Below are 23,378 nucleotides of genomic sequence, written 5' to 3'. Positions count from 1 at the left end.
ATTAATTCACTCCTTCCCATGGGCAGGCAGGTGTTCAGCCATCTCCAGGACAGCAGGGCTCCATCATGCGCAACGGTTACTTGGGAAGACAAACACCATCGCTCCAAATGTCCCCCCTTCCTTCTTCTTCCCCAGCTTTATATACTGAGCATGACGTCATGTGGTATGGAATAGCCCTTTGGTCAGTTTGGATCAACTGTCCTGGCTGTGTCCCCTCCCAGCTTCTTCTGCACCTGGCAGAGCAGGGGAAGCTGAAAAGTCCTTGACCAGTGCAGCAACAACTAAAACATCTCTGTATTATCAACACTGTCTTCAGTGCAAATGCAAAACATAGCCCCATACCAGCCACTATAAAGAAAATTAACTCTATCTCAGCTGAAACCAGGACAAACCTGCCAATCAGGAGGCATCTGACAGGCGCCAGCTGCTGCAGAAGCCCCTGGAAGCTTCCAGAAGGTGCCTGTCAGGACCCCAAAATCAACCCCTCTGGTACAATAAGTAAATAATCTTCACCAAACGGCCCCCAAAACAACTGCTGGGAGAGGTGGGAGGTGAGTGAGGGAATGAATGAGTAGAAATGCTGCTGAAAACCAAATAAACGCCTCACATGAAAGCAGTGAGGGGACTCAGAGGGGTAAGATGGAGGGAAAATGCCCTGATTAAATAACACCCCCCAAAAAAAGCTGCGATCAATAAATACGACAACAGACCCTCCGTTTCTTGCCCGTGCTGCAGGGTGCCAGGGACACCCATGTGGGGTCCCCTGTCATGGCCCCCCTTTCTGCTGTCCCCAGGTCAACTGCCTGGCAGTCCCCGTGACACCATCTTCCCTCACGGCGGGGTCCCAAGGCCACCCACACAGGGTCCCATGTCCCCATCTCCCCTTGCTGCGAGGACACTGGGCAATCCATGCAGGGTGCCGAGGTCACACCCCCCTTGCTGTGGGGTCCTCAGCTGACACAAGTGTGGGTCCTTGTTGCACTGCCCGCCTGGCTGCATGGTCACCATTCCACCTACGTGGGAGTCCCCAGACCACAGTCTCACCTTGCTATGGGGTCCCCAACTGATCCCTTGGGGGAATCCCGAGGCAAACATCTCCTCTTCCCTCCAGGGTCCCACAGTGATCCATGCAGAGTGTCTCCAGACCACCATCCTCCCTGCTGCAGGGTCTCTGGACCACCTGCACAGGAGACCCCAAGCCACCATCCCTGTGCTCTGACATCACACAGAAAGCCCCCTGTGTGAGGTCACCATCCTCCTCAGTGTGAGGTCCCTGAGGCACAGCATGGGGCACTGAGGACCAGGTGCAGGAACAATCCTGTGACCCCGCTCTGCTGTGAAGATGGGGTTCCTGCGGGGCTGCACGGCCAAGGAGCTGGTGGGGTGGGCACATTCCCTTATGCCACCCTTCCACCTCTGTGCCTCCCAACTTGGGCACTCAAAGCCAGATCTTTGTGTACCAAAGATCTTTGGTCCCCCCCAAATTGCTTATCATCAATGCTGTTCACTCTTTCTTCTTTGTTGTTTTTATTTTTCACTCTCTGTAAGTGAAAAATAAAAGGCTCCTGCAAAACAGGTGAACTCTGGGCTGAGGCAGGAGCTTGCAGTCTCCAGGGCTATTGGCAGCACTGAAATATTCATCAAAAGCAAATTGAGAGAACGTCGCCAGAGCAGCTGGAGTCCAGAGTGCCAGAGAGCTCTGTGCACAGCTGGAGTCGGCCTCGTTTCAAAGACGAAGCTTTTGCCTAGGAACAAAGCCCTTCCCTAAAATCAAAACCAAACATCACCTGCCTCGGAGCTGGGCAAGGAGAGAGGGAATGGTTTTGGATCTGTTTGGCCTTTTTATCCTGTGATTTAGTGTAAATAGCGCATCTCCCCTGCAGACATGCTTCGTTGGCCTTGAGGGGCTTACTTCAGCTCATCTTAAAGTAATGTCGAATCAATAGAAGACAAACTCAAGTAATACATGCTCTTATGAGCGATAGTTGTTCACCTCGGAGTTCAGCCAGCTTGACATCAACCCTTGGACTGAAATGGGTGCAGGATCTCACCTCCCCACAGCCCTGCGACATGCCTGAGCAGCCAGGCCCGGCGGGATGTCTGCCTCATGCTTCAGAGCATGTCTCAGCCCAAACTTGCTCCAGAGCCGCTCATTTTAGGCACAGTCAGCTCAGATGGGTTCAAGGGAGTGCTGGGAGGAGGCTCATAGCCACATTGTCCTCTGCCCAGAGGATGGATGGACCAGCACATGCCTCTCTCCCATCTACCCTGGCGGGGGGGGAAGCCAGGTCCGTTCGGTTGTCCCCTGCCCAGCTCTCTGCACCCCATCCTTAGGAGACCCCAAGCCAGGCACGCAGCAGAAAGGACATGCTGGAAGGCACCCCTCTGAGCTGCGGGTGAAATGGGTGGCACCTCTCCCAGTGTCTGACTCCCAATGGGAGTCTCAGCCACCCAGCCAGGACCCCGCTCTCAGAGCAGCCCCAAAGCCTGTCATGGAGCAGTCGCAGCTTGCAGCCACACATGGCCTTTTCCCTTGTCTTCCTCCTTCAAGAGGACTGGACTCGGCAGAGCCAAATGCAAAGTGATGACGGCAAGGATGTCATTGCACAGCAGCTCCTGCTGATCCCATGAACCAGGAGTCTGCAAGGAGTCCAATTCGTTCCTGTCCCACCCAAGTCAGAAATTTTCCATTTGAACTGCTCCTGGTTCATATTTCATATGCTAAGAAACCTCCCATCATTAGCAAGAGCAAGGAGGTATAGGAAAAGCCGTGGCCATCGCCCCTGTTCCCATCCCAGCCTTCCCTCTCTGTGGCTCTGCAAGACTGTCCCGTGCTTTTGGACAACTATCCCATTGCCAAGGAGCTGCACATGGGTGGGGAGCAACCCTCAACCCTTATGGAAACTGGTGGGAGCTGGGCTGCTTGGGACAAAATAGACTTCAGCCAGCCAAAATCATGCATGGAGGGAGTCACAGGCTGTACTGCAGGACATGACCTGGAAAGGGGCTCACTGCTGGTGTGCTGTCTACCTAAAAGCATAAAAAAGAGCCACAAAACTGAAATCCGAGTGGGAGAGGGATGCTTAGAGCTGGTGTGTCTCACCTGGGCTCCTGGAGCTTGGCTGCAGCCATGCAGCATCACCACGAGCCGACTTCCATGCTGGGATGGGTTGTGTTTGGGCACCTCGTACCCATCTGCCCCACTTTTCTGGGAGGAATCGGGAGGGCAGAGCAGGGATCACGGCTGGAGCCAAAACCAGACCAGTTCGAGAGAAAGAGGTCACCCACAAGGAAGCTTTGTTATGAAAACAACGCGTCAGATGAAGCAGTGGTTCTCTGATGGTGATGGGATCTGACCAAGCCACCCAAGCTTTATCCTGCCCGCTCCAAGGTCCTGGGCTGTCCTCTGGTTCGTGTCATGCAGAAGACCTGCCCAGTTGACCTAGTGGGTCTCCTCCAGGCTTTCATCCTTAGCTCACAAGATCTTGCTAGATAATATCAGAAGCCTGGGTGGTATTTCATTAACAAGAGAGTCCTGCTCCATCCCATGTGGTCACCGCAAGTGTACACCTCTCCCCTGTGATCTTCCCTCATGCCCTAGCATTGCTTTGGTAATTAGCTCCAGAATTACCATATTTAAATCCAGCACCGTGGTTATTCAGCTGCTGCAGCAGCAGCTCTGGCTGCGCCACCTCCCAGCAATTCCTCGGCCGAAACAGGGGTTGCACCTAATTAGTCTCAGAAGTTCGCAGGATGCAGCAGGAAGCTCTTACCCTCCCTCCGGCACCTGGAAAATCTTCCTTGGCCTTTTGCATTTCCCTAGCTCGTCTAATGGATGCCCCATTGTTGGAAGTGTTCAAGGTCAGGTTGAACGGGGCTTTGAGTAACCTGATCTAGTGAAAGATGTCCCTGCCCGTGGCAGGGGGTTGGACTAGATGATCTTTAAATGTCCCTTTCAACCCAAACCCTTCTATTCTATAATTTTACCATGCGGTGAGCTGGAAGCGTGGATGCAGCTGGATGTGGGGTGGTTGCGATTCATCCCCCCGCCTTGAGCTGGTGCAGGTAGAGTGGGACATGCAGGAAACATCAACATGAGGTTTCTTCTTGCCAAACCTTGGTGTCTCACAGAGGATGAAAGAGGTGATGCTGTTTGCAGGGCAGACATGGGATTAGCCAGCATGGAGAAGGAGCTTCAGTGCCTCATCCCTGGCTCCACATGTGAGATGAGCCAGGGCATCCTGCATCATGAGGGGGAAAATAGCACCAGGACTGGAGTCACTCGTGGGAGCGGAATTTTGGAGTTGGGAAAGCCCTGGGAGGGCTGGGGACATGCTGGGACTCACCCAGCTGGGAGAGGGTCCAGACATTTCCATGGGACACGGCTGGTCATGAGCACAAGGTGACATCTTTTGATGTGCAGGAGGAAAAAATGACACACACACCCCTCCAGGAAGGGGTTCCCCAAGGATTCAGCATTTCCTGAGACTTTCCCAAAGGAAAAGGGCACGTTCCTCTTCCAGATCTTACCCAGGAGAAAGGAGGAGGGAGAAAGGGAGTCAAAAAGCCGTGATATCCTACTACTCCTCGACAACGGGGCCATATCTCTTTTGGGGGAAAAGTGGGAATTCCTGGCTGGGTCTCCCTCAATCCCATTCTTCACCATTTTAATTTAGAGCAGTGCCAGGTCCTGCCTTTGCCTCACAGAAATCCCGAAGGAAAAACCAGCTGGAGGGGGGGTGTCTTTGAAACCATCCGGCAGAAAGCCCTGCTCATTTTTAATCTCAGCTTAAGTGCATTAAAGATGATTAAGCTTTTTCTCGTGGAAATCCCTTTTGACGAGCCCTTTGTGTTAGGGAGGAGGGGAGGGAACCTGCGCACCCCCTTCCCTTCCCCTGCACCCCTTTTCCCTGAACCGCTGCGTGCAGGTGTGCAAGTGCCTGGCCTTGCTCCAGCACCCCGGCCTTGCACCAGCACCCCCATGCAAGTGATGGGTGGCGGTGCCGGTGTCCCCGTGGCCGCTGTGGCCGGTCCCGGTACCGGTGACCCCGGGCGCGGACTCCATTTCCCGAGGAGCCGAGCGGCGGCGCCCGGTGATGGCGGCGGGGCGGCAGGAAGCGCGGCCGAGCCCAGCCGAGCCGGGCCGAGCCCCGCCGGGCCGAGCCGAACACAGCCGAGCCCCGCCGAGCCGAGCCCAGCCGAGGGCGGGGCCGAGCCGAGCCGAACTCAGCCGAGGCCGAGCCGAGCCCAGCCGAGGCCGAGCCGAACACAGCCGAGGGCGGGGCCGAGCCGAGCCGAACCCAGCCGAGCCGAGCCGAGGCCAGCCGAGGGCGGGGCCAAGCCGAGCCGAACTCAGCCGAACCCAGCCGAGCCGAGCCGAGGGCGGGGCCGAGCCGAGCCGAACCCAGCCGAGCCGAGCCGAGCCCCGTGCAGGGGTGAGACGGGACCCCCCCGCCCCATTAAGGGGGTGTTTGCGGGGCACCCTCCCACACACGCGGGGGTGCCCGGTGGGGTGTAGAAGTGGGGGGTCCTCGGGGGGGGCACAGGACGGAGGGGAGAGCCCCAGGGGGGTACGAGGGGTCTAGGGGGACCCGCGGTGGGAGGCGCTGGGTTGGGATAGGGGCGGCGCTGCGGGAGGGGGGGGCTGTGGGTGTATGGGGGTCGGGCCTGGGGTTTGGGGTGCGGGGAAGAGTGGGGAGCAGACCTGAGACGCGGGGTGCAGGGGAGGCGTGAGGGTCAGGCCTGGGATTTGGGGGGGTGCAGGGGGAGGTGTGGAGTGCAGACCTGGGTGCAGACCTGAGATTTGGGGTGCAGGGGGAGGTGTGGGGTGCAGACTTGGGTGCAGACCTGGGATTTGGGGTGCAGGGGAGGCATGGGGTGCAGACCTGGGACTCTGGATGCAGAGGAGGCACAGAGTACACAGCTGGCATTTGGGGATTTGGGGTGCAGGAGGAGATTTGGAGTGCAGACCTGGGGTTTGGGGTGCAGGGGGAGGTGTGGGGTGCAGACCTGGGGTGCAGGAGGAGATTTGGGGTGCAGACCTGGGACTCGAGGGAGGCATGGGGTGCGGGGTAAGCCTCCATTTCCGGAGGCCGGGCAGCACCGTGTGGCAGCATCTGGCCCAAGCCCAAGTGCCGCCTGCACACAGGGAGCCCACGGGCCACCAGCCAGTTTCATTAATTAGCAACTCCAGCTGACGAGTTTCTGCTGCCCCGGCCGGGCCACGTCACCTCCAAACACACCACTTCCGCTTTACTTTTCACTTTTGCTGGCAGAAGTGGGTAAAAGCCCCCCCCCCCCCCCCAAAATAATCCCACCAGCCTGGCCTGTGGCTGATGTTCATGGGTGCCCATGCCAGGGTGGGGGTGAGCTCAGTGGTCCATAGTGGGGTGCACCCCGACGTGACCCCAGCTTAGCCCCCCCGCTGCCCACAGGGTTTTGGCCATGACGGAGGCGGCGGGGCTGGTGCCCAAGCGCATCCTGGTGACGGGTGGCACCGGCCTGGTGGGGAGAGCCATCGAGAAGGTGGTGGCTGATGGAGAGGGGCGGCCGGACGAGGAGTGGATCTTCGTGTCCTCCAGAGACGCTGACTTGACGTGAGTTGACCGTGTGGATTTTCACCTGGAAACCCCCCTGGTCTGCTGCCTCGGCACTGCTGAACCCCAAAATTTCCCATCCCAGGAATGCCGGGGAGACCAAAGCCCTGTTCGAGCAGCACAAGCCCACCCACGTCATCCACCTGGCCGCCATGGTTGGGGGTCTCTTCAAAAACATCCGCTACAACCTGGATTTTTGGGTGAGTGCATGGCAGATGGGTGGTATCAGGGTCCCTGAGGATGCTGCAACCCCTGCCCTCTCCGAGCCGGGACATGGGGACATGGCTTGCTCTGCTCCCGGGGCCAAACCAGAGCTCCTCTGGTTTCTGGAGTTATTAATGAGTTATTACCCATAGGGTGCAGAGTTTTGGGGGGTCCCCACCCCACAGATCTAACAAGCCTCTCCCTCCCCAGAGGAGAAACATCCATATCAATGACAACGTCCTGCACTCGGCCTACGAGACGGGGGTGCAAAAGGTGGTCTCCTGCCTCTCCACCTGCATCTTCCCGGACAAGACGACGTACCCCATCAACGAGAGTATGGTGAGCATCTCCGTCCCCGTGCACAGCCAAGTGGGGGTCCCTGCCCTGCTTAACTCTGCTCTCTTGTCCCCAGATTCACAATGGGCCACCTCACAGCTCCAACTTCGGCTACTCCTACGCCAAGAGGATGATCGACATCCAGAATAGGTGTGGGGGGGAACATGGGAGAGCCCTTGTGGGCTGTGAGCACCCTCCGGTTATCAGGGCAAGGGGAATCCCCCGCGGCTCCCAGGAATTAAATGGAGCTGGGGAAGATACCTGAGCTCAGCAGATGGAGATGCTGCTGGCTGGGGTCTTCTGGGGACAGCTCTGTGCTGGAGGGTGGGTGACTGCGGCTGGTGGACAACCCACCTGCACCCCAACACTCTCACCCAGAGGTTACTTCGAGCAGCACGGCTGCCGCTTCACCGCTGTCATCCCCACCAACGTCTTCGGGCCGCACGACAACTTCAACATTGAGGATGGCCACGTCTTGCCGGGGCTCATCCATAAGGTCTACCTGGCCAAACGTGAGTGCAGCAGGACTTCTTATGGCTTTTTTGGGGAGGGTTGGGTTAGTTTGGTGGGGTTTTTTTTTCTTCCCCTGCCTGCTCCATGAGCTCTGCAGGGTAACCAGGGTCAGTGGAGGTGGCTCTGATGCTCACAGACATGCTCTCCTTCCTCCCGCAGAGACCGGCTCAGCTCTGACCGTCTGGGGCACAGGCAAGCCCAGGAGACAGTTCATCTACTCCCTGGTATGCGTGGCCTCAAGGAGCACTTGCCTCCCACAGCTTGGGGAGGGCAGCGTACAGGGCTGGGGGGGCCAGCGCCTGGACCCCAGCAGGGTCTGAGCCCGCCTGGGTTGTCCTGGGCAGCATTGGCCATCCTCAGGGTTGGGTCCCCTGGCAACGGGAGGGCTGGGGGACAGCAGCAACCCCCCAAGAGCTGTCTGCCCCTCCGCAGGACCTGGCCCGGCTCTTCCTTTGGGTTCTGCGGGAATATGATGAGGTGGAGCCCATCATTTTGTCAGGTAAGCCCCGGCTGTACCCCCATAACTCCCCCTCCAGCCCCTTTCCAAGAGGATGGAGGAACAGCCACAATCATGCCCTTCTCCACAGTGGGAGAAGAAGATGAAGTCTCCATCAGGGAGGCAGCGGAGGCGATCGTGGAGGCCATGGACTTCAGGGGAGAGCTTGTTGTATCCTTCACTGCAGGCTGGCCCCCACCAGGCCGCTGCAGCTTGGGGGGCACCCCACTTTCTACGAGCAGCTGTAGGGCTCCAGGGGAGATGCTGTGGTCTAGAGCAGCACCCCAAGAGACCTGGTTTTCCCCCTTCGGTTTCCCTTAATCCCTCCCATGCCAGTTCGACACCACCAAAGCAGACGGGCAGTTCAAGAAGACGGCCAGCAACGCCAAGCTACGGCACTACCTGCCCAGCTTCCAGTTCACACCCTTCAGGCAAGGTGAGATGAGGGTCTCCAGGAAAAAGACGGGTCCTCCATCCACTGCAGTTAGCCTTGGTAGCATCAGGGTGGTCCATCCTTTCAATACCTAAAGGGGGCTGATAAGAAAGATGGGGACAGACTTTTTAGCAGGGCCTCTAGTGATAGGACAAGGGGGAATGGTTTTAAACTAAAAGAGGGGAGATTCAGACTAGATCTAAGGAAGAAATGTTTTACGTTGAGGGTGGTGAAACCCTGGCCCAGGTTGCCCAGAGACATGGTAGATGCCCCATCCCTGGAAACATTCAAGGTCAGGTTGGACGGGGCTCTGAGCAACCTGATCTGGTTGAAGATGTCCCTGCTCATGGCAGGGGGGTTGGACTAGGGGATCTCTGAAGGTCCCTTCCAACCCAATTCATTCTGTGATTCTATGAACAAACTGCATTCCCAATCCCAAAACCCATCCCATCTTCTCCCTCCCCAGCCGTGAAGGAGACCTGCGCCTGGTTCAGCGCCAACTACGCCAACGCCAGGAAGTGACGGGTCAACACGACACCGGGACCGGCATCATCCTCTTCATCTCAGGGTTGTCCTTTGCTGGGGCAGAGGACGGGGCTGGGGGGGTGTGACAGTGACATTTCCAAAGTAAAAGGGGAGCCAGAGCGCAGTGAGCAGCCCCCACATTCCTGCCGCTGCTGGGAGCAGCGCAGGAGACCCAGGGCAGGGGGGGAGGAAGGCTGGGGCACCCCAAAGGCGCTGGGACCCCAGATAGGGTGGTAGCAACTAATTAGAGCCACCACCACCACCGCCTTGGCCATGTGCAGGAGGCTGGCAGTTCCTGCTGAGCTGTAATGGGCTACTCTGCTAATTACCTGTAATTAGGCTGTAATAAAGGGAAGGTGATCAGGGTCGTTGCTTTTGGCACATGGAGATGGTCCCGAAGCCCCCAGCAAAGCCACCCCTGTCCCAGCATCAGGATGTGGGGGGAGGGACCAGAACGAGGAAGGCTCCAGCTGTAAATATGGAATTTATTAAAATATATGCAAATAGAATAAAACTGGTGGGACGAGGAGCATCTGCCCCACAGCATGGTACCGTACCCACGTTGAATGGCACCTTAGGGTCCTGAGCACCACCATGTGTTCTCCACCAGGATCTGGAAGAGCCAAAAAAAGGGTTTAAAAACCCCTCTGGGAGGGGGTAGAGGGTCAAACGTGGGGGGGCAAGTCCATGGCCAAGCTGCTGCACAAGGCTCAACCGGTGGTGTGGACGTGGCAGAAGTCCTGCCCAGGGATGGCTTTCTTCCGGCATCGCTGCCCAGCCCTGGTGAGCCCCTGGCATGGGGACCGCGGGGACAGCAAGGACCTAAAGAAGAGAGACCCATCAGGACCCCAGGAAGCCCCTAGTGGGGCTGTCCCCCCACTGTCAGGTCACTGGCTGCACCCTGAGGTGACACCAGCCCCAACGTGTCCCTGGAGAAGGGATGTCCCCTATAGTTGGCACTCACACATCGCTGGCCAGAGACTGGCTTGGGTTGTAGGGTTTGGGCTCCCAACGCTTCCCAGCACCCAGGGCCAGCTCCGGCATCGCCTGGTCAGGGAAGAAGGGGTTTAGACATGGCATCTTCCAGTCCCTGGTGACCCTCCTGTCCTGCAGGAGATGTCCCTTGTCCCCTGGGGACATGTAGGTCATACAGGATGGGTCCCTTGGCCGTCCATCCTTGGAGGACACCCCCCTCCACCCAAAAGTCCTCCCTGGGCATCATGTCCCCACAAGCGCTGCAGCACCAGCCCCAGCCCCTCTCCCAACAGGGCGTCCAGCACCCAAAGGTGCCGTCATGATGAGGACACCCCAGCCCTAGAGGGCCTGACCCTCAGAGGGACCCAGCTGGCCCCCAGGAGCAAGGTCTGGGATGTCTGGGGACATCCCACCCAGCACCTACCCCCAGCTCAGGCTTACCCTACGTGAGCTCAGCTTTGTCCTCCAGCCACCAGGAATGGGTGACACCCGCCCTGCTAAGCCGGGGAGGTCCCCTGCCATCGCTGAGGGCTGCTCCAGGCACAAGGACTCTACAAGAACATGGCATGGGTGGTGACACTCCCAGCACTGCTGTCCCCCGCTGCTGTTGGATGGGGACACCCTGGGGCACTGCACATGCCCTAGCATAGCTTGGGGACACTCTGGGGTAACATACATGCCCCAGCACAGGATGGGGACATGCTGGGGCTTCAGACCCCTGTCCCTACAGCCACCACACCTCCCACCTCATGGTCATCTCTCCCGCGTCCCCTTGCCCAGCCAGCTCTCACCTTGCAGACAGCTTGTCTCCATCCTGTCCAGCTCCTCCTGCAACAGCTCCATTTTGCACTCCCTACGTGGGAAGAAGGAAAAGCAGGAGCCCCGTTGCCTTGGCAGCTTCTGTGTCACCATCATGATGGCAGTCCCCTCTCCAGCCTCCTCACACCCTCCTCTGGGCAGAAATAGGGCAGGGAGCGGGGATGAGGCACCCAAAAGCTGCAGGCGAGCCATCAAGATGTGTCCTACCCCCTCCTGGGGATGAGCAGCCCACCCTGGGGACCTCTGCCAGATGGCAGCAGGACCGGACATCCAGGATGGGTGCCCAGGATGGGTCCTAGCAGCTCCCAAGGGTGCCATGTCCGTCCCCCCGCAACCATCTCCTACCTGTCTGGGGTGGAGGTGAGCCGGTGACGGGGCTCCTCCTGGGGAAGCACCAGCCAGGCTCCCCCAGCACCACGGCGGGCGGCTGCCACCAGCCACTGCCCTGCGGGGAAGCAAGAGGGTGGGAGAGGGCAGAGCACCCCCAGCCCACCCTCATAGCACCCCCAGGGCGGTGTGTCCCCAACCAGGTCCCCCCACACCCGTCCCCACCTGCCACAGCAAGGGCCAGGAGAGCGGAGAGTGCCGGGATGCCGAGGAGCTCGCCGAGGGCGCTGGAGGCGAGGAAGAGGAGGAGGAGGATGGCACGGGGTGGCGTGGGCACCAGTAGCACGACCAGCAGCACAAAGTAGGAGCTGTGTAGGATGCCAGTGGAGATGGCACTTGGGCTCTGACCTACGGGATGGGGAGCAAAAGCCCGGCATTGGCACCCACCAGCACCCATCTGCCCTCCAGCACCCGTACCCAGCTCACCGGCTGGGTCGAGGACAGCGTGGAACTGCTGCAGATGGTTCTCCAGCCGGCTTCGTGCACCCTCCACGGCCACCAGCATCAGCCCCAGGCTCCGGTTGACCTGCCGCAGCTTCTCCATCACCTCCTCCATCTGGCTCTGCTGGGCCAGGAGAAGGGTCAGGTCGCTCTCTGGACGTGGAGGAGATGGATACAGCGTTGGGATGAGCTGGGGAAGCTGCACCCAGGGGTGTCCTGGTGCAAAAAAGAGCTGGGAATGGGGTTTGCCGTGTTCCCACCTAGTTGGGAATAGACATCCCGAGTTCTTTCCTGTGCGCAGTGGAGGTCGGACAGAACAACCCGGTGCCTTTCCCAGAGCCCTGCGGCCCCACGGCTGCTCACGTTCCCTGTAGGGAGGCACAAGAGGTGGGGTCAGTCCCCAAGGTGGGACACGGGGACGTAGCAGCATCCCAGACGGCAGCTCTTACCCATCCGCCGGGTGATGTCCTCCATGAGCTGGGCTACCTGGTGCTGCCCACTGGCAATGAGTGTCTCGTTCAGTGCCGGCTGCTGCAAGTTGTGGTGGACGGGGGTCTCCAGTGTCAGCCACAGCCACCCAGCCGGCTGCTCCCACAGCTCCTTCTGCCCCTCCTGTGGTGAACACTGGGGGGGGAATGATGGGGGTGGCCCCACAGCCCCCCACAAACCATCACCCTGCGGTGATGCCCACCACCACGTACCAGGTGGATGCTGGCTCTCCCCATGGGCACTCCCTCAGCATCCCAAAATGAGCCCCCAGTGTTTAATCTCCAGCCCACGGTGCTGGGGGAAGAGATTTTGGAAAAGCCTTTGGAAGCGAGGATCAGGAGCAGAAGGGATCAGGAGGGAAGGGGATCAGGAGCAGAAACCCCCACCTGCCATGGGGGAAATGGGCTAAACAGGGTTGGTTTTACCCCAAAATGAGGATGAGAGGCTGAGCAGAGGTGGCTGGGTGCAGCTTGGGCTCTGCGGCTACAAAGTTTGGGATTTGGGCGGGGGAGGGAGGGGGCGGAATTGCGTTGGATTACTATAGGATTTGGGGTGCCCTGCCCAGGCACCTTACCATGTCCGGGGTGCAGGGGTATGTCCGGTGACCCTCAGCGCTGGCCTGGTGGTTGAACAGGTCCACCCCCGGCTTGGCCTCCTCCTCCTCGCTCGGGTTGGCACAGGACGAATGGAGCCGCACGGTGACCTGGAGGCAGCACGGGTGTCAGCAGGGCTCAGCACCCACGGGTGCTCCCAGCACTGCCAGGGTGGGGGTACAGAGGGGTGGGTTTTGGGTGGGAAATTAAGGGGAAAGGTGCGAGCCCAGCCCAGCACTTGGCCTTCACCCCCCAAAACCATCCTACATGGACACGGGGCACCCCAAAGTAGCTGCCCAGGGTGGGGGTTCCTAGGGACCCCCATTTCCCAGCCGGGGGGGGGGGGGGGGAGCCCCACTGCCACACCTGATCGTGGCAGGAGTCTGGGGATGGCAGCTCCCTGCACGTGGCTTCAGCCTGGAACCGCTCATCACCCGTGGTCATCTCGAAGGGAACATGTGGGGGGATCCCCAGGTCCTCTGGGGGGGTCCCCAGCTCTTCTGGGGGGGTGCTGAGGCCCAGCCACCCAAAAAACCCGGCAGCAGCGCAGAGGAGTAGCAGAGCCCAGCAGCTCCAGGACGGCATGCTGAGGGTGGGGGGATGATCCTGCGGGGAGAAAAGGGATGGGAAGCACCCCGAGGCCGGGAGCAGCCCCCCCAAGTCGAGGAGAAGGCTTGGGGGACCCCCCCCCATTGAGGGGACCCCCCCCAATACACCCAGGGGTGCCAGGGGCCTCGGCTGCAGCCCAGCCCCGGGGCGGTGGGCAGGGCTGGGGTCCGTCTCCCCCCCCATTTCCCCGCGTTTTGGGGGGGGTCCCCCCACGCGTGGACCAGAGCAGCTCCACCCCGGACGCAGCCACCGCCCCCACATGGCTCCCCCGCACCTGCGCAGATACCCGCCCCTCATCGAGGCCCCGCCTCTTATACCCAGTACCGCCAATAGGCGAGCGGGGGTGGGCAAGAGTGCGGCCAATGGGCGCTCGGGGTCGTAGTCGAGGGGGCGTGTCCGTGCGGCGGCCGGCGCGATGGAGGCGGCGGAGCTGCGGGTGGGGTTCGTGGGCGCCGGGCGGATGGCGGGCGGCCTGGCCCGGGGGCTGCTGCGGGCAGGTACGGGGGACCCTGCCCCACGGAACCATGTGGGGACATGGGGACAGCCCTGTCCTGTCCCCCCTCCCCGGGGTCCCTGCCCTCCCCGGGGTCCCTGTCCCACAGATCAGTGTGGGGACATGGGGACAGCCCTGTCCTGTCCCCCCTGCCCCGGGTCCCTGCCCTCCCTGGGGTCCCTGCCTCACAGATCAGTGTGGGGGCACAGTCCTGTCCCCCCCCCCACTCGGGTGTCCCTGGTTGTCCCTGCCCCATAGCGCGCTGTGGGGACAGCCCTGCCCATACTCAGAAGCTGGGAGATGGCCCCTGCTTTTGGGGTCACCTCCCTTGTCACCGCACCGTGACACAACGGGGTGCCTATAGCTGTCCCCGTGGGGTGCTCATGCCAGACTGGCAGGATCTGGCCCTGGCCTCCTTTGCTCCACGTCCCCCAGGCTGATCAGGCTGGGGTTGCAGGAGAGACGCACATCCTGGCTGAGATCGGGGTGTCCGGGCTGCTCTGGGGTGTCCCCACTGCCCTGGGGCCACCCCGGCCGCTCACTCTGGTCCCCGTATTCCTCAAGGGAAGGTGCCAGCCAGCAGCATCCTGGCCAGCGCTCCCTCGGACAAAAACCTGGACACCTGGCGGGTGAGTGGGGCCATGGGGTGACAAGCCACCCTGCTTGGTGGCCGTGGAGGTGGGAGGCATGTTGGGGTGTCCCTCGCCATGATTTCAGGGCACCTTTTCCCCGCACGCACGGCTTTGGCTCATCCTTCCCAGGTTTGGGTGAAATCCAGGCAGAGCCTCGGTGGCTTCACAGCCAGAGCGAGTCCCCAAGCCGTGTCCCCGCGTGCGAACGGGCCTTGCCCATGGGGGTGCTGGGGGTGGGGGGTGCCAGGCTGTGACACCTCTCCCTGCCCGCGGGCAGGAGTCAGGCTGCCGGACCACGCACTGCAACCTGGAGGTGCTGCAGGAGAGCACCCTGGTCTTCCTGGCCACCAAACCCCACGTCCTGCCAGGCGTCTTGCAGGAGATCCGTCCTGCTGTGGGACCCCACCACGTTGTCGTCTCGCTGGCGGCCGGTGTCACCCTCCAGACACTGCAGAGGGTGAGCCTCCTCCTCCTCTTCCTCCTCTTTCTCCTCCTATTTGCACCCGGGCCCGTGGAGAAGGACATGCTGCTGTGGCTCTGTCCCCACCTGCATCCCCAGGTCCTTCTCCACGGACCACGCTTCTCCACCAGCCCCAGTGGGTGATACTCACCGATGTCTCAGGGCACCCTCGGGTGCTGCCTGGAGCTGGCACCTCTCTTCCATCCCCATCTCTCCCCAGCTTCTCCCTGCCGGGACCAAGGTGCTGCGGCTCATGCCCAACCTGCCGTGCGTGGTGCAGGCAGGGGCAATGGTCTTTGCCCGAGGCAGCGGTGCCGGTGATGAGGAAGCCGCCCTGCTGAAGAGCCTGCTGTCCTCCTGCGGGCTCTGTGAGGAGGTCCCCGAATCCTACATCGACATCCACACCGGCGTCAGTGGCAGTGGGGTGGCCTACGTAAGCACCCACGCTCGGTGGGCAGCGGCTCACCAGTGGGACGTGGCATGCCAGCAGAAATTCCACCCATGCGGGGTTGGGGTTTGGGGTCCCCCCTTTTGCCACGCTCACCCCCGATGCTCTTCTCCCCCAGGTCTACCTGTTTGCCGAAGCCTTGGCCGAGGGAGCGGTGAAGATGGGCATGCCGGGTGGCCTAGCCAGCAGGATTGCGGCTCAGACGCTGCTGGTGAGTCGGTGCTGTCTCTTGGGGACGCCCGCCATCGCTCCTCTCCCTCCTGCCCCGCAGCTCCCACCCAGCTTGGGCACCCTGTCACCATCACTGCCCTGGGCTCTGCAGCACCCGTCAGGGTGGCAGAGCGAGGGAGGAGGCGCTGGATGGCCTCTTGCCTCAGTTTCCCCTCTTGAAACCAAAGATGAGGCCACCAGGAGACAGCGAAGGGCATGGCGGTGGGACAGATGCTTTGGCACCTTGTCCACCACCCGGGCAAGGAGAGGAGGGGTTTGGGAGGTCCCCTTCTCTCTGATCCACCCTGGTCTCCCGTAGGGTGCAGCGAAGATGATGCTGGAGACAGGGGAGCACCCGGCAAAGCTGCGAGGAGATGTCTGCACTCCTGGGGGCACCACCATCCACGCACTGCACCAGCTGGAGAAGGGCGCGCTGCGGGCCACCGTCATGAACGCCGTGGAGGCAGCCACCAACCGGGCACGCGACATGGCCGAGGACTAGCGGCCTGGCTGGGGATGAGCCCCTCTGTCCCATCCCCTGTGGGACCAGACTGAACCCCTTCAGGGAGCAGGGGGACCCTGACACCTCCAGGAGACCCTGGCTGGGGGTGGGGGATGGTGCGGACCCATATCCACACCACGTGCTACCTCTGCAGGGCTGGGACCGAATAAATGTAGGCAGCACGATGGCGGGCTTGGCTCTTTCTGGTCCCTTCAGTCCTGGGGTGCTGCTGCACCCAGCACGAGGTCACCTCCATGGGGAGGTGACAGCCACGGGTCCCTGGGCCAGCAGGGATGGAGCTGATTCCACGTTGGCTCTATGCTCACCGGCGCTGTGCCAGGATGTATGGCACTGGGGACAGGGATGGGGACAGGGTTTTGGGGACGGGCTGATCCCAAATCAAGCCTGCTGGGGCTGGGCAGAGCGGCCGCATCCCTGCAGCAGGAGGGAAGGACCATCGCAGGTGCCGTGAGGATGCCAAGGGACCTCGAGAAGCGGGGAGCTGGCAGGATGATGTTCTGGGGGTGAGCACGGAGCTTCGATTTCCCAACTCAATGCCGAACAGGGGTGCTCGGTGCTTGGGTTACACGTGGGCACTGATGCCTGCTCCTCTGCTCAGCTCTGGAGATGCGTGCATGAACACGGAGCTGCTACCCACATCCCAAAACCAGGGGTGAGAAGTCAACCAGCCAAAAATCCTCCACCTCACACCCTGGCCAGGCACCAGCATCGCACCACGATCCTGCAGACAGGTCTTGCTCTGGCAGCGAGGCAGTGGGATGGAAGCCCAGACCCGCTCTCAGCCCCAGGGTGCTGCACATCAAGGAAGTAGAAACTCAACGCTTGCCTATCTGGAGAGGATCTGAGGAGCCTTTTGCATGCCCTAATTAAGCTTTGTTTGCCTCCCGGCACCAGCACAGATGCAATTAGTGATGATTTGTGAACTGCTTTGAAGATGAAAGGCTTTTTCTGGGCAAAACATCGCTGGTGAAACAGCTGGATGCTGAGCCTCCGGCTCCTATGGCTTTGACCCCGTCCCCAGCGATGCCGTCACCCCAGATTCCAGTCTCACCAAGCCAAGAGAGATGCCGCAGCCCTGTGGGGCTGTCGGGTCACGCCAAGGCATGACCTCCCTGGGCACCTTCTCAAGGCACCTAATTAATTAGCAAAGCTGCACAAAAGCTGGAGATGGAGCTCAAGCCCGCCTGTCTCTCCTGCCCATCTCTATGCTTCGTCATGTAGCCAGGGAAGGGGCTCATGGCACCTACATGGTGCAAGGAAGCAGTGGTCTTCAAGGTTTCCAAACCACCTGGTAGCTCCTTTGTCCTTCTTCTGCCTGCTTTTGTCCCTGCCCTGTCCCCAGGTCCCCCCCCAGGTGATTCTGCTGATGTCTCTGAAACATGCAGCCTTCCGATTTCATTCTTGGGCGTCTCCATCTCTTCTGTGTCGTCCACACCACTCTAACATATCTGGCTGAAAAGCCTTGGCCAAATCCAGCCCCGCTGCTTGTGATGCCCCTGCTCATTCCCCATCTCCATGTGTCCTCCTAAAGGCTTTTGAGCTTTAGGTTTTCAGGTTGGCTTAGCGGCACATTCAACCCCCAAGCCAGCATGCTGATGACCACCATCATTTTGCTAAGTGCTAGTTTTAACAAAAACGGCTTAAATTCCATTAAGCCAGCACTCACTGCAGGTAAATTATTGCTACTACCTTACTGCTAGTACCCCTGCCTTCAAGAGAGGCATCTCATCCTGCCCAGTGAGATCATGGAGCAGGTCCTCCTGGAAGACATGTCAAAACATACGGAAGGCAGGGAGGTGATTAGAGACAACCAACATGGCTTCCCCAAGGGCAAATCATGCTTGACAAAGGTAGTGGCCTTCTACAATGGAGTGACTGCATTGGTGGACAAGGGAAGAGCTACGGATGTCATCTACCTAGACTTCTGTAAGGCCTTTGGTATGGTCCCACAGAACATTCCTGACGCTAAATTGGAGAGAGATGGGTTTGATGGATGGACCATTAGATGGATCAGGTATTGGCTGGATGGCTGTGTCCAAAGAGTTACAGTCAATGGCTCAGTGTCCAAGTGGAAACCAGTAACAAATGGTGTCCCTCAAGGGTCCGTACTGGGACCAATACTACTTAATATCTTCATCAATGGCATAGATGGTGGGATTGAGTGCACCCTCAGCAAGTCTGCAGATGACACCAAGCTGAGTGAAGCAGTTGATTTGCTTGAGGGAAGGGATGCCATCCAGAGGGACCTTGACAGGCTGGAGGAGTGGGCCCATGCGAACCTCATAAAGTTCAAGGAGGCCAAGTGCAAGGTCCTGCACCTGGGTCGGGGCAATCCCCAGTATCCATACAGATTGGGGGATGAATGGATGAAGAGAAGCCCTGAGGAGAAGGAATTGGGGGTACTGGTGGGTGAAAAATGGGACATGAGCCGGCAACGTGCACTCGTAGCCCAGAAAGCCAAACGTCTCCTGGGCTGCATCCAAAGCAGCATGGCCAGCAAGTCGAGGGAGGGGATTCTCCTCCTCTACTCTGCTCTGGTGAGACCCCCCTGGAGCACTGCATCCAGCCCTGGGGTCCCCAGCACAAGACAAGACAGACATGGAGCTGTTGGAGCAGGTCCACAGGCAGCCATGGAAATGATCAGAGGGCTGGAACACCTCTGCTATGGAGAAAGGCTGAGAGAGTTGGGGTTGTTCAGCCTGGAGAAGAGAAGGCTCCAGGGAGACCTTCTTGTGGCCTTTCAGTACTTAAAGGGAGCTGATAAGAAAGATGGAGCAAGCTTTAAACTGACAGAGGGTAGGTTTAGATTGGAGATAAGGAAGACATTTTTTACAATGAGGGCAGTGAGACACTGGACCAGGTTGCCCAGAGAGGTTGTGGATGCCCCATCATTGGAAGTGTTCAAGGCCAGGTTGGATGGGGCTGTGAGCAACCCAATCTAGTGGGAGATGTCCCTGCGCATGGCGGGGGGGTTGGACTAGATGATCTTTGAAGGTCCCTTCCAACCCAAACCATTCTATGGTTTGATGTTCTCACCTCCCCAAACCAGGCCAAATGGTGCCGCAAGTGCACCCAGGCTGACCTACACGAGAAGTGAAGACCTCCAGTCCCGGTACCTTCTGATGAGCTTGGAAACATTTTTTTCAAACAACTGAAAACCCCTTTAATTCACAAACTATTGCTTGCAGTGAGCCACATCCCAAGCTCTAAAATGTTTTTGTTGAGGTTTTTTGGTGCAAAAGATTATAAAAATAAATAGAAATGTGGTTTTACATGATTACAGCCCATTGGTGGATAAAAGCCTGCATTCAAGCACGGCAGCATCAAGCCCCAAACACATACCAGTAGGAAACCAAAGCTAAAGGAGAAGCATGAAACAGGCGAGACACCACGCAGCATGCTGGCTGTGAACATGGCAGAAAATGAACACCAGAAACTGAGGTTGGTTGGGTTTGCAGGGAAAAAAAAAGTGCATTTCTCCCCTAATCCAAAGCATTTCTTGAAATTGGTTCTCCAGTGGAGTTTCAGGATCGGAAAGGACAAACCTCAGCTCCTAATTTGACTTTTTGTGTGGTTTTTCTCCTTGCTGCTCCCTAAATTCCCTGGCAACCTCCTTTATTGGCAAGTTAACCCTACTAATAAAAAGTCAATTTGGGGAGCAGCCGCAGTGGCTCGGGTACCTGCCTGGCCCTGCCACGTTAAACGGGCTGCGGAGAGGCAGGGAACACGATGGAGAAAACCACACTGAGAGGACACAACCGCACGGAGGTCCCCCTTGTGCCACCCCCCATCCCGCTGGGATGGCTCCGCGTGACCGTTTACAGACAACAACCCCAACGTGGGAATAAAAATCCATTTAATTTTCATAAACTCTGAAGTTATGAGACAAAGACCCGACAAGTAAAAACACCAACCCTGCCTGCTGACACGGGGCATGGCAGCACTGAGGAGTTATTTTTATTTTCCTCCTTTCAATAATTTGGCTAAGCAGGCTAAAATTTAATCCAAATCAGGTCAAGAGCTGCTAAATTCACATCTGATGCCTCCAGTATTTCAAGGCAGCACTGGGAGCCCTCCCCGCTCCCGTCTCAACTTGCGACACATGTCATGCCAGCAGCCATCTCCCCTGCACCACGAGACGTGTCCTCCAGCCCCAGCCACCCCACAAACCCTGGCGGGGGGGCACCTCAAACCCCATCCCTGGAGCCTTCGGCTTTGTGAGGATGCTCAGATGATGGTACCTGTTTCAGAAAGTCTCCATGGTCTGGGCGTTCCCGGGCGCGGGGCTGTCATGGGAGTGATGGAGGTGATCCTCTCCAGGGAGCCGCAGCTTCTTGGATGCCACCCAAGTGTCCCTGTCCCAATCCAGTGCATGAAGAAAGTTGTCTTAAACCAGCCCCAAACCTCCCCAGTTTAACAGGACTCCGTTTTGGCAGTGGGAAGGGCGTCACCAGCCTCTTCCAGGGGAGAACGTTTGCCTTACAGCACCCCAGGAGTGGTCCCTGTCCAGGTGGCTGTCCCCACCTCAGCCCTGCTCCGAGACGTGGAGAGTTACTTAGTGTAACTTCCCCCATTGTCCCGGCTCCTCATGGTGAAGCCAAGCAGGTCCCTCCCTCGCCCCTTCTCCCCACGGGGTCAGGGGGACCGGGCAGCACAGGCAGTATCCACCCCCTTCTAGCGGTGCCAGTGACCAGGGGGCCACCCCCGCTCAGTCTCATGGGATTTAAAAAATAGCACCTCCTAAATATACTTAGGGTGAGGAACAACCCTCGAATACGCAACGTACGGAGGGGTTGTTGCACCAAAAAACCCCCGTTAGCCCTAAATTGTAACCCCCTTAGCCGTGGTGACCCAGGGGTGTTTGGGCCTCCTGAGCCCTGGGGACCGCCCGTGACGGAGGGGTGAAGGGAGCTGGCACCTCCGCCGCCAGCCCCCTGGGACAACCAGGGTGTCCCCAGCCCCGTGCCCCAAACCCCAAGCGGGGCGGTTGGTAGCCGAGAGGTCGCCGGTCGCCCTGCCCTAGGAATGGGGGCTGCCGCCACGGTGCAGCCGCTGGGCCATGCTGATGAGGGAGCGGAGCTGCACCAGCTTCAGCGGCCCCACTTGCCGGGGGTCCTGACCCTCCAGCCAGCGCAGCGCCGTCTCCAGACCTTTGATGGCTTCCCGAGCCGTGGGCAGCAAGGCATCCCCTCCTTCCCCACCCTTTCTGCCATCCCCATCTCCGGCAGCTGCCTCCTCCTCATCCTCCTCTGCCCCACAGCCCCTGGGGCCTTCCTCCTCAGCGTCCTCTTCCCCATCGTCCTCCTCCATACCCGGGGCTGCATCATCCAAGTGCAACCAGTCGGCCACCTCCTCGGGAGCCAAGCGCTTGTAGGCCAATGCAGCCAGGTGGGTCAGGTCGCTAAAGACTTTGCTGTCCCCGCCGCCTTCCTCCCCACGTGGGGGGTCTCCGTGCTCTTCCTCCCCAGGCTGAGGCTCGAAGGCGGCACGCAGCCCCAGCAGCCAGCACTTCTCAATGGAGCCAGGGGGGATGAGGTCCCAGGAGAGGCCAGCCAGGTACAACATATCCTTGAGAAGGAAGGACCGCACAAAGTCCATGGGGCCACTGGAGCCGCCGCCACCGGCCGCACACGACACAGCCAGGCGCAGCAATTCCCGCTTGTAGAGCTGCTTGAATGCGGACACCACGCCCTGCTCCAGCGGGGCCGGGATTCGGCCTCCTCCTCCGGCCGAGCCGCTCCCAGCAGGGCCCTTGGAAAGGAAGAGGGCACGGATGGAGCCGTCAGGCGTTTGCAGTGGGGGGGAATCCTCGGGGCCTGTCCCAGAGGGGGGTGGTGGGGAGCTGAGCAGCAACACAGCCTTCTGCTGCAGGCAGCTCCGGCGCAGATACCGTTTGACGCCCGGCACAAAGTCCTCAAAGAACCAAGCCCGGAGAAGGGCCGGCCCCAGCCTGGCTTCGGGGCTGTAGCGGTAGCAAGCGGGGAATTTGTCCTGGTTGTGATGGCGGAGGCTGGGGGGATCACGAAGGCCCCCAACCACCAGTGGCTTGAGCTTGTGGGAGCCGGTCAAATTGGCGGCCAGCAGCACAGTGACCCGCTCGCGGGGAGCCGGTCGCCGCCGTGCTGTTGCTGTCACCCCGCCGGCCTGCCCCGGCAGCAGCTTCCAGTAGAGCCCAGTGACGTTGGCATTGTAGATCTGCTCGTCGCCGTAGCCCCCGGCATCAGCAGCCGGCATCGGCAAGGTCTCGGGGCAGGCGGCAGGAGCCCGCTCGGGCTCAGCGGGGAGGCCGCCCTCGCCGTAGATGCGCTGGCTGGAGATGCCGTGACGCTTCTGCCAGCGCCAGAACCAGCCGTGGCTGGCCTTGAAGGTACACTCGGGACCGTAGATCTGCCGGGCAAAGGCCTCGGCCTGGGCCTGGATGAGGGGCCCGGAGAGGGGGACGCCATGCTGGCGGAGGGCGAGGAACCAGGCGTAGACGGCGCGGTCGATCTCCTCCTCGTTGGCCAAGCGCATCTTCTTGCGTTGGGTGCCCACCTCACCCCCCAGCTGCTCCAGGAACCACCGTAGCTTGGCCTCGTCCTTCAGCCAGCCCCTCAGCGTACCCCCCGGCACCCCGAAGGCCCGGCACACCGACGCCTGCCGCTCGCCCTTCTTCACCCGCTCGATGGCCTGTAGTTTGTCCTTGATGGAGTAGGCCCGTCGCAGCGCCATCTTCACCGACACCCCCCCGGCTGCGCTGCTGCCGCCCCGCCGCCCTCCCGCCATACCGGCCGGCCCCCCACCCGCCTCCGGCTCCCCCCCGGGCATGGAGCAGCCCCCACAGCCATGGGCCGGCGCGGTACCGGGAGGGGGGCGCGTTATAACCGGGGCGGGGCGGGGGAGTGGGGGTGGGGGGGGCGCGGCGCCTTTGTCTCCGCTCCGGCCCCGAGCCGGCCGGTAGGGCGGGGCGGCGCGCAGCGCGCATGCGCGCCCCCCATAGCGATTAGGTTGCGCCGCTCACCTCCCCCCTCCTCCTTGCCCTGTTGGACTCTTCCCCGCAGCTCCGCCACCGCCTCTGGGTTGTACCACTCTGCGAGGAGGGGGGGGATCGCGCCTCCCCGCTTCCCCCCTCCCTACTTCCCCCCCCCCCCACCTTACCCGGCTGTTCCATAGTGGGGAAGGGGAGGGGGGGAGGAGGTCCGCGTTGTGAGTGCGCC

General features: G+C 60.1%; 4 protein-coding genes across 11 annotated transcripts; 2 read left to right on the top strand and 2 right to left on the bottom strand.

Annotated features, from left to right (window-relative positions):
* Positions 1-5,250: 5,250 nt before the first annotated feature.
* Positions 5,251-9,653, top strand: GFUS (GDP-L-fucose synthase). 2 transcript variants are annotated; one of them, XM_075495401.1, is made up of 11 exons: positions 5,251-5,435; positions 6,417-6,596; positions 6,682-6,796; positions 7,011-7,139; positions 7,213-7,288; positions 7,517-7,648; positions 7,809-7,873; positions 8,082-8,148; positions 8,237-8,316; positions 8,482-8,581; positions 9,045-9,653. In XM_075495401.1, exons 2-11 carry the CDS (start codon positions 6,445-6,447, stop codon positions 9,098-9,100), a joined length of 972 nt encoding a protein of 323 aa, XP_075351516.1. In that variant the 5' UTR covers positions 5,251-5,435; positions 6,417-6,444; the 3' UTR covers positions 9,101-9,653. The 2 variants fall into 2 exon arrangements, with proteins under 2 accessions (XP_075351516.1, XP_075351515.1); XM_075495400.1 differs by having other exon boundaries at positions 5,303-5,435; positions 6,435-6,596.
* LOC142406457 (protein brambleberry-like) lies at positions 9,582-13,511 on the bottom strand. 7 transcript variants are annotated; one of them, XM_075495395.1, is made up of 12 exons: positions 13,174-13,511; positions 12,789-12,917; positions 12,427-12,508; positions 12,175-12,337; positions 11,986-12,093; positions 11,711-11,878; positions 11,450-11,632; positions 11,243-11,342; positions 10,870-11,030; positions 10,520-10,629; positions 10,068-10,150; positions 9,582-9,925 (listed from the first exon to the last, which is right to left on the bottom strand). In XM_075495395.1, exons 1-12 carry the CDS (start codon positions 13,236-13,238, stop codon positions 9,814-9,816), a joined length of 1,464 nt encoding a protein of 487 aa, XP_075351510.1. In that variant the 5' UTR covers positions 13,239-13,511; the 3' UTR covers positions 9,582-9,813. The 7 variants fall into 7 exon arrangements, with proteins under 7 accessions (XP_075351510.1, XP_075351507.1, XP_075351508.1 ...); XM_075495392.1 differs by lacking the exon at positions 12,427-12,508; XM_075495393.1 differs by lacking the exon at positions 12,427-12,508 and having other exon boundaries at positions 10,870-10,931.
* A 302-nt stretch (positions 13,512-13,813) lies between these two features.
* Positions 13,814-16,346, top strand: PYCR3 (pyrroline-5-carboxylate reductase 3). The gene is made up of 6 exons (XM_075495391.1): positions 13,814-13,913; positions 14,474-14,538; positions 14,819-14,998; positions 15,222-15,434; positions 15,568-15,660; positions 15,979-16,346. The coding sequence occupies exons 1-6, from the start codon at positions 13,832-13,834 to the stop codon at positions 16,159-16,161; spliced, it is 816 nt and encodes a 271-aa protein (XP_075351506.1). The 5' UTR covers positions 13,814-13,831; the 3' UTR covers positions 16,162-16,346.
* A 3,675-nt stretch (positions 16,347-20,021) lies between these two features.
* TIGD5 (tigger transposable element derived 5) lies at positions 20,022-23,123 on the bottom strand. The gene has a single exon (XM_075495390.1). It carries the CDS (start codon positions 22,987-22,989, stop codon positions 21,202-21,204), a length of 1,788 nt encoding a protein of 595 aa, XP_075351505.1. The 5' UTR covers positions 22,990-23,123; the 3' UTR covers positions 20,022-21,201.
* Positions 23,124-23,378: the final 255 nt, after the last annotated feature.

Source organism: Mycteria americana, chromosome 2, assembly GCF_035582795.1.
Source record: "Mycteria americana isolate JAX WOST 10 ecotype Jacksonville Zoo and Gardens chromosome 2, USCA_MyAme_1.0, whole genome shotgun sequence".
NCBI classification, from domain to species: Eukaryota; Metazoa; Chordata; class Aves; order Ciconiiformes; family Ciconiidae; genus Mycteria; species Mycteria americana.
This window is presented reverse-complemented; position numbering and strand designations above follow the sequence as displayed.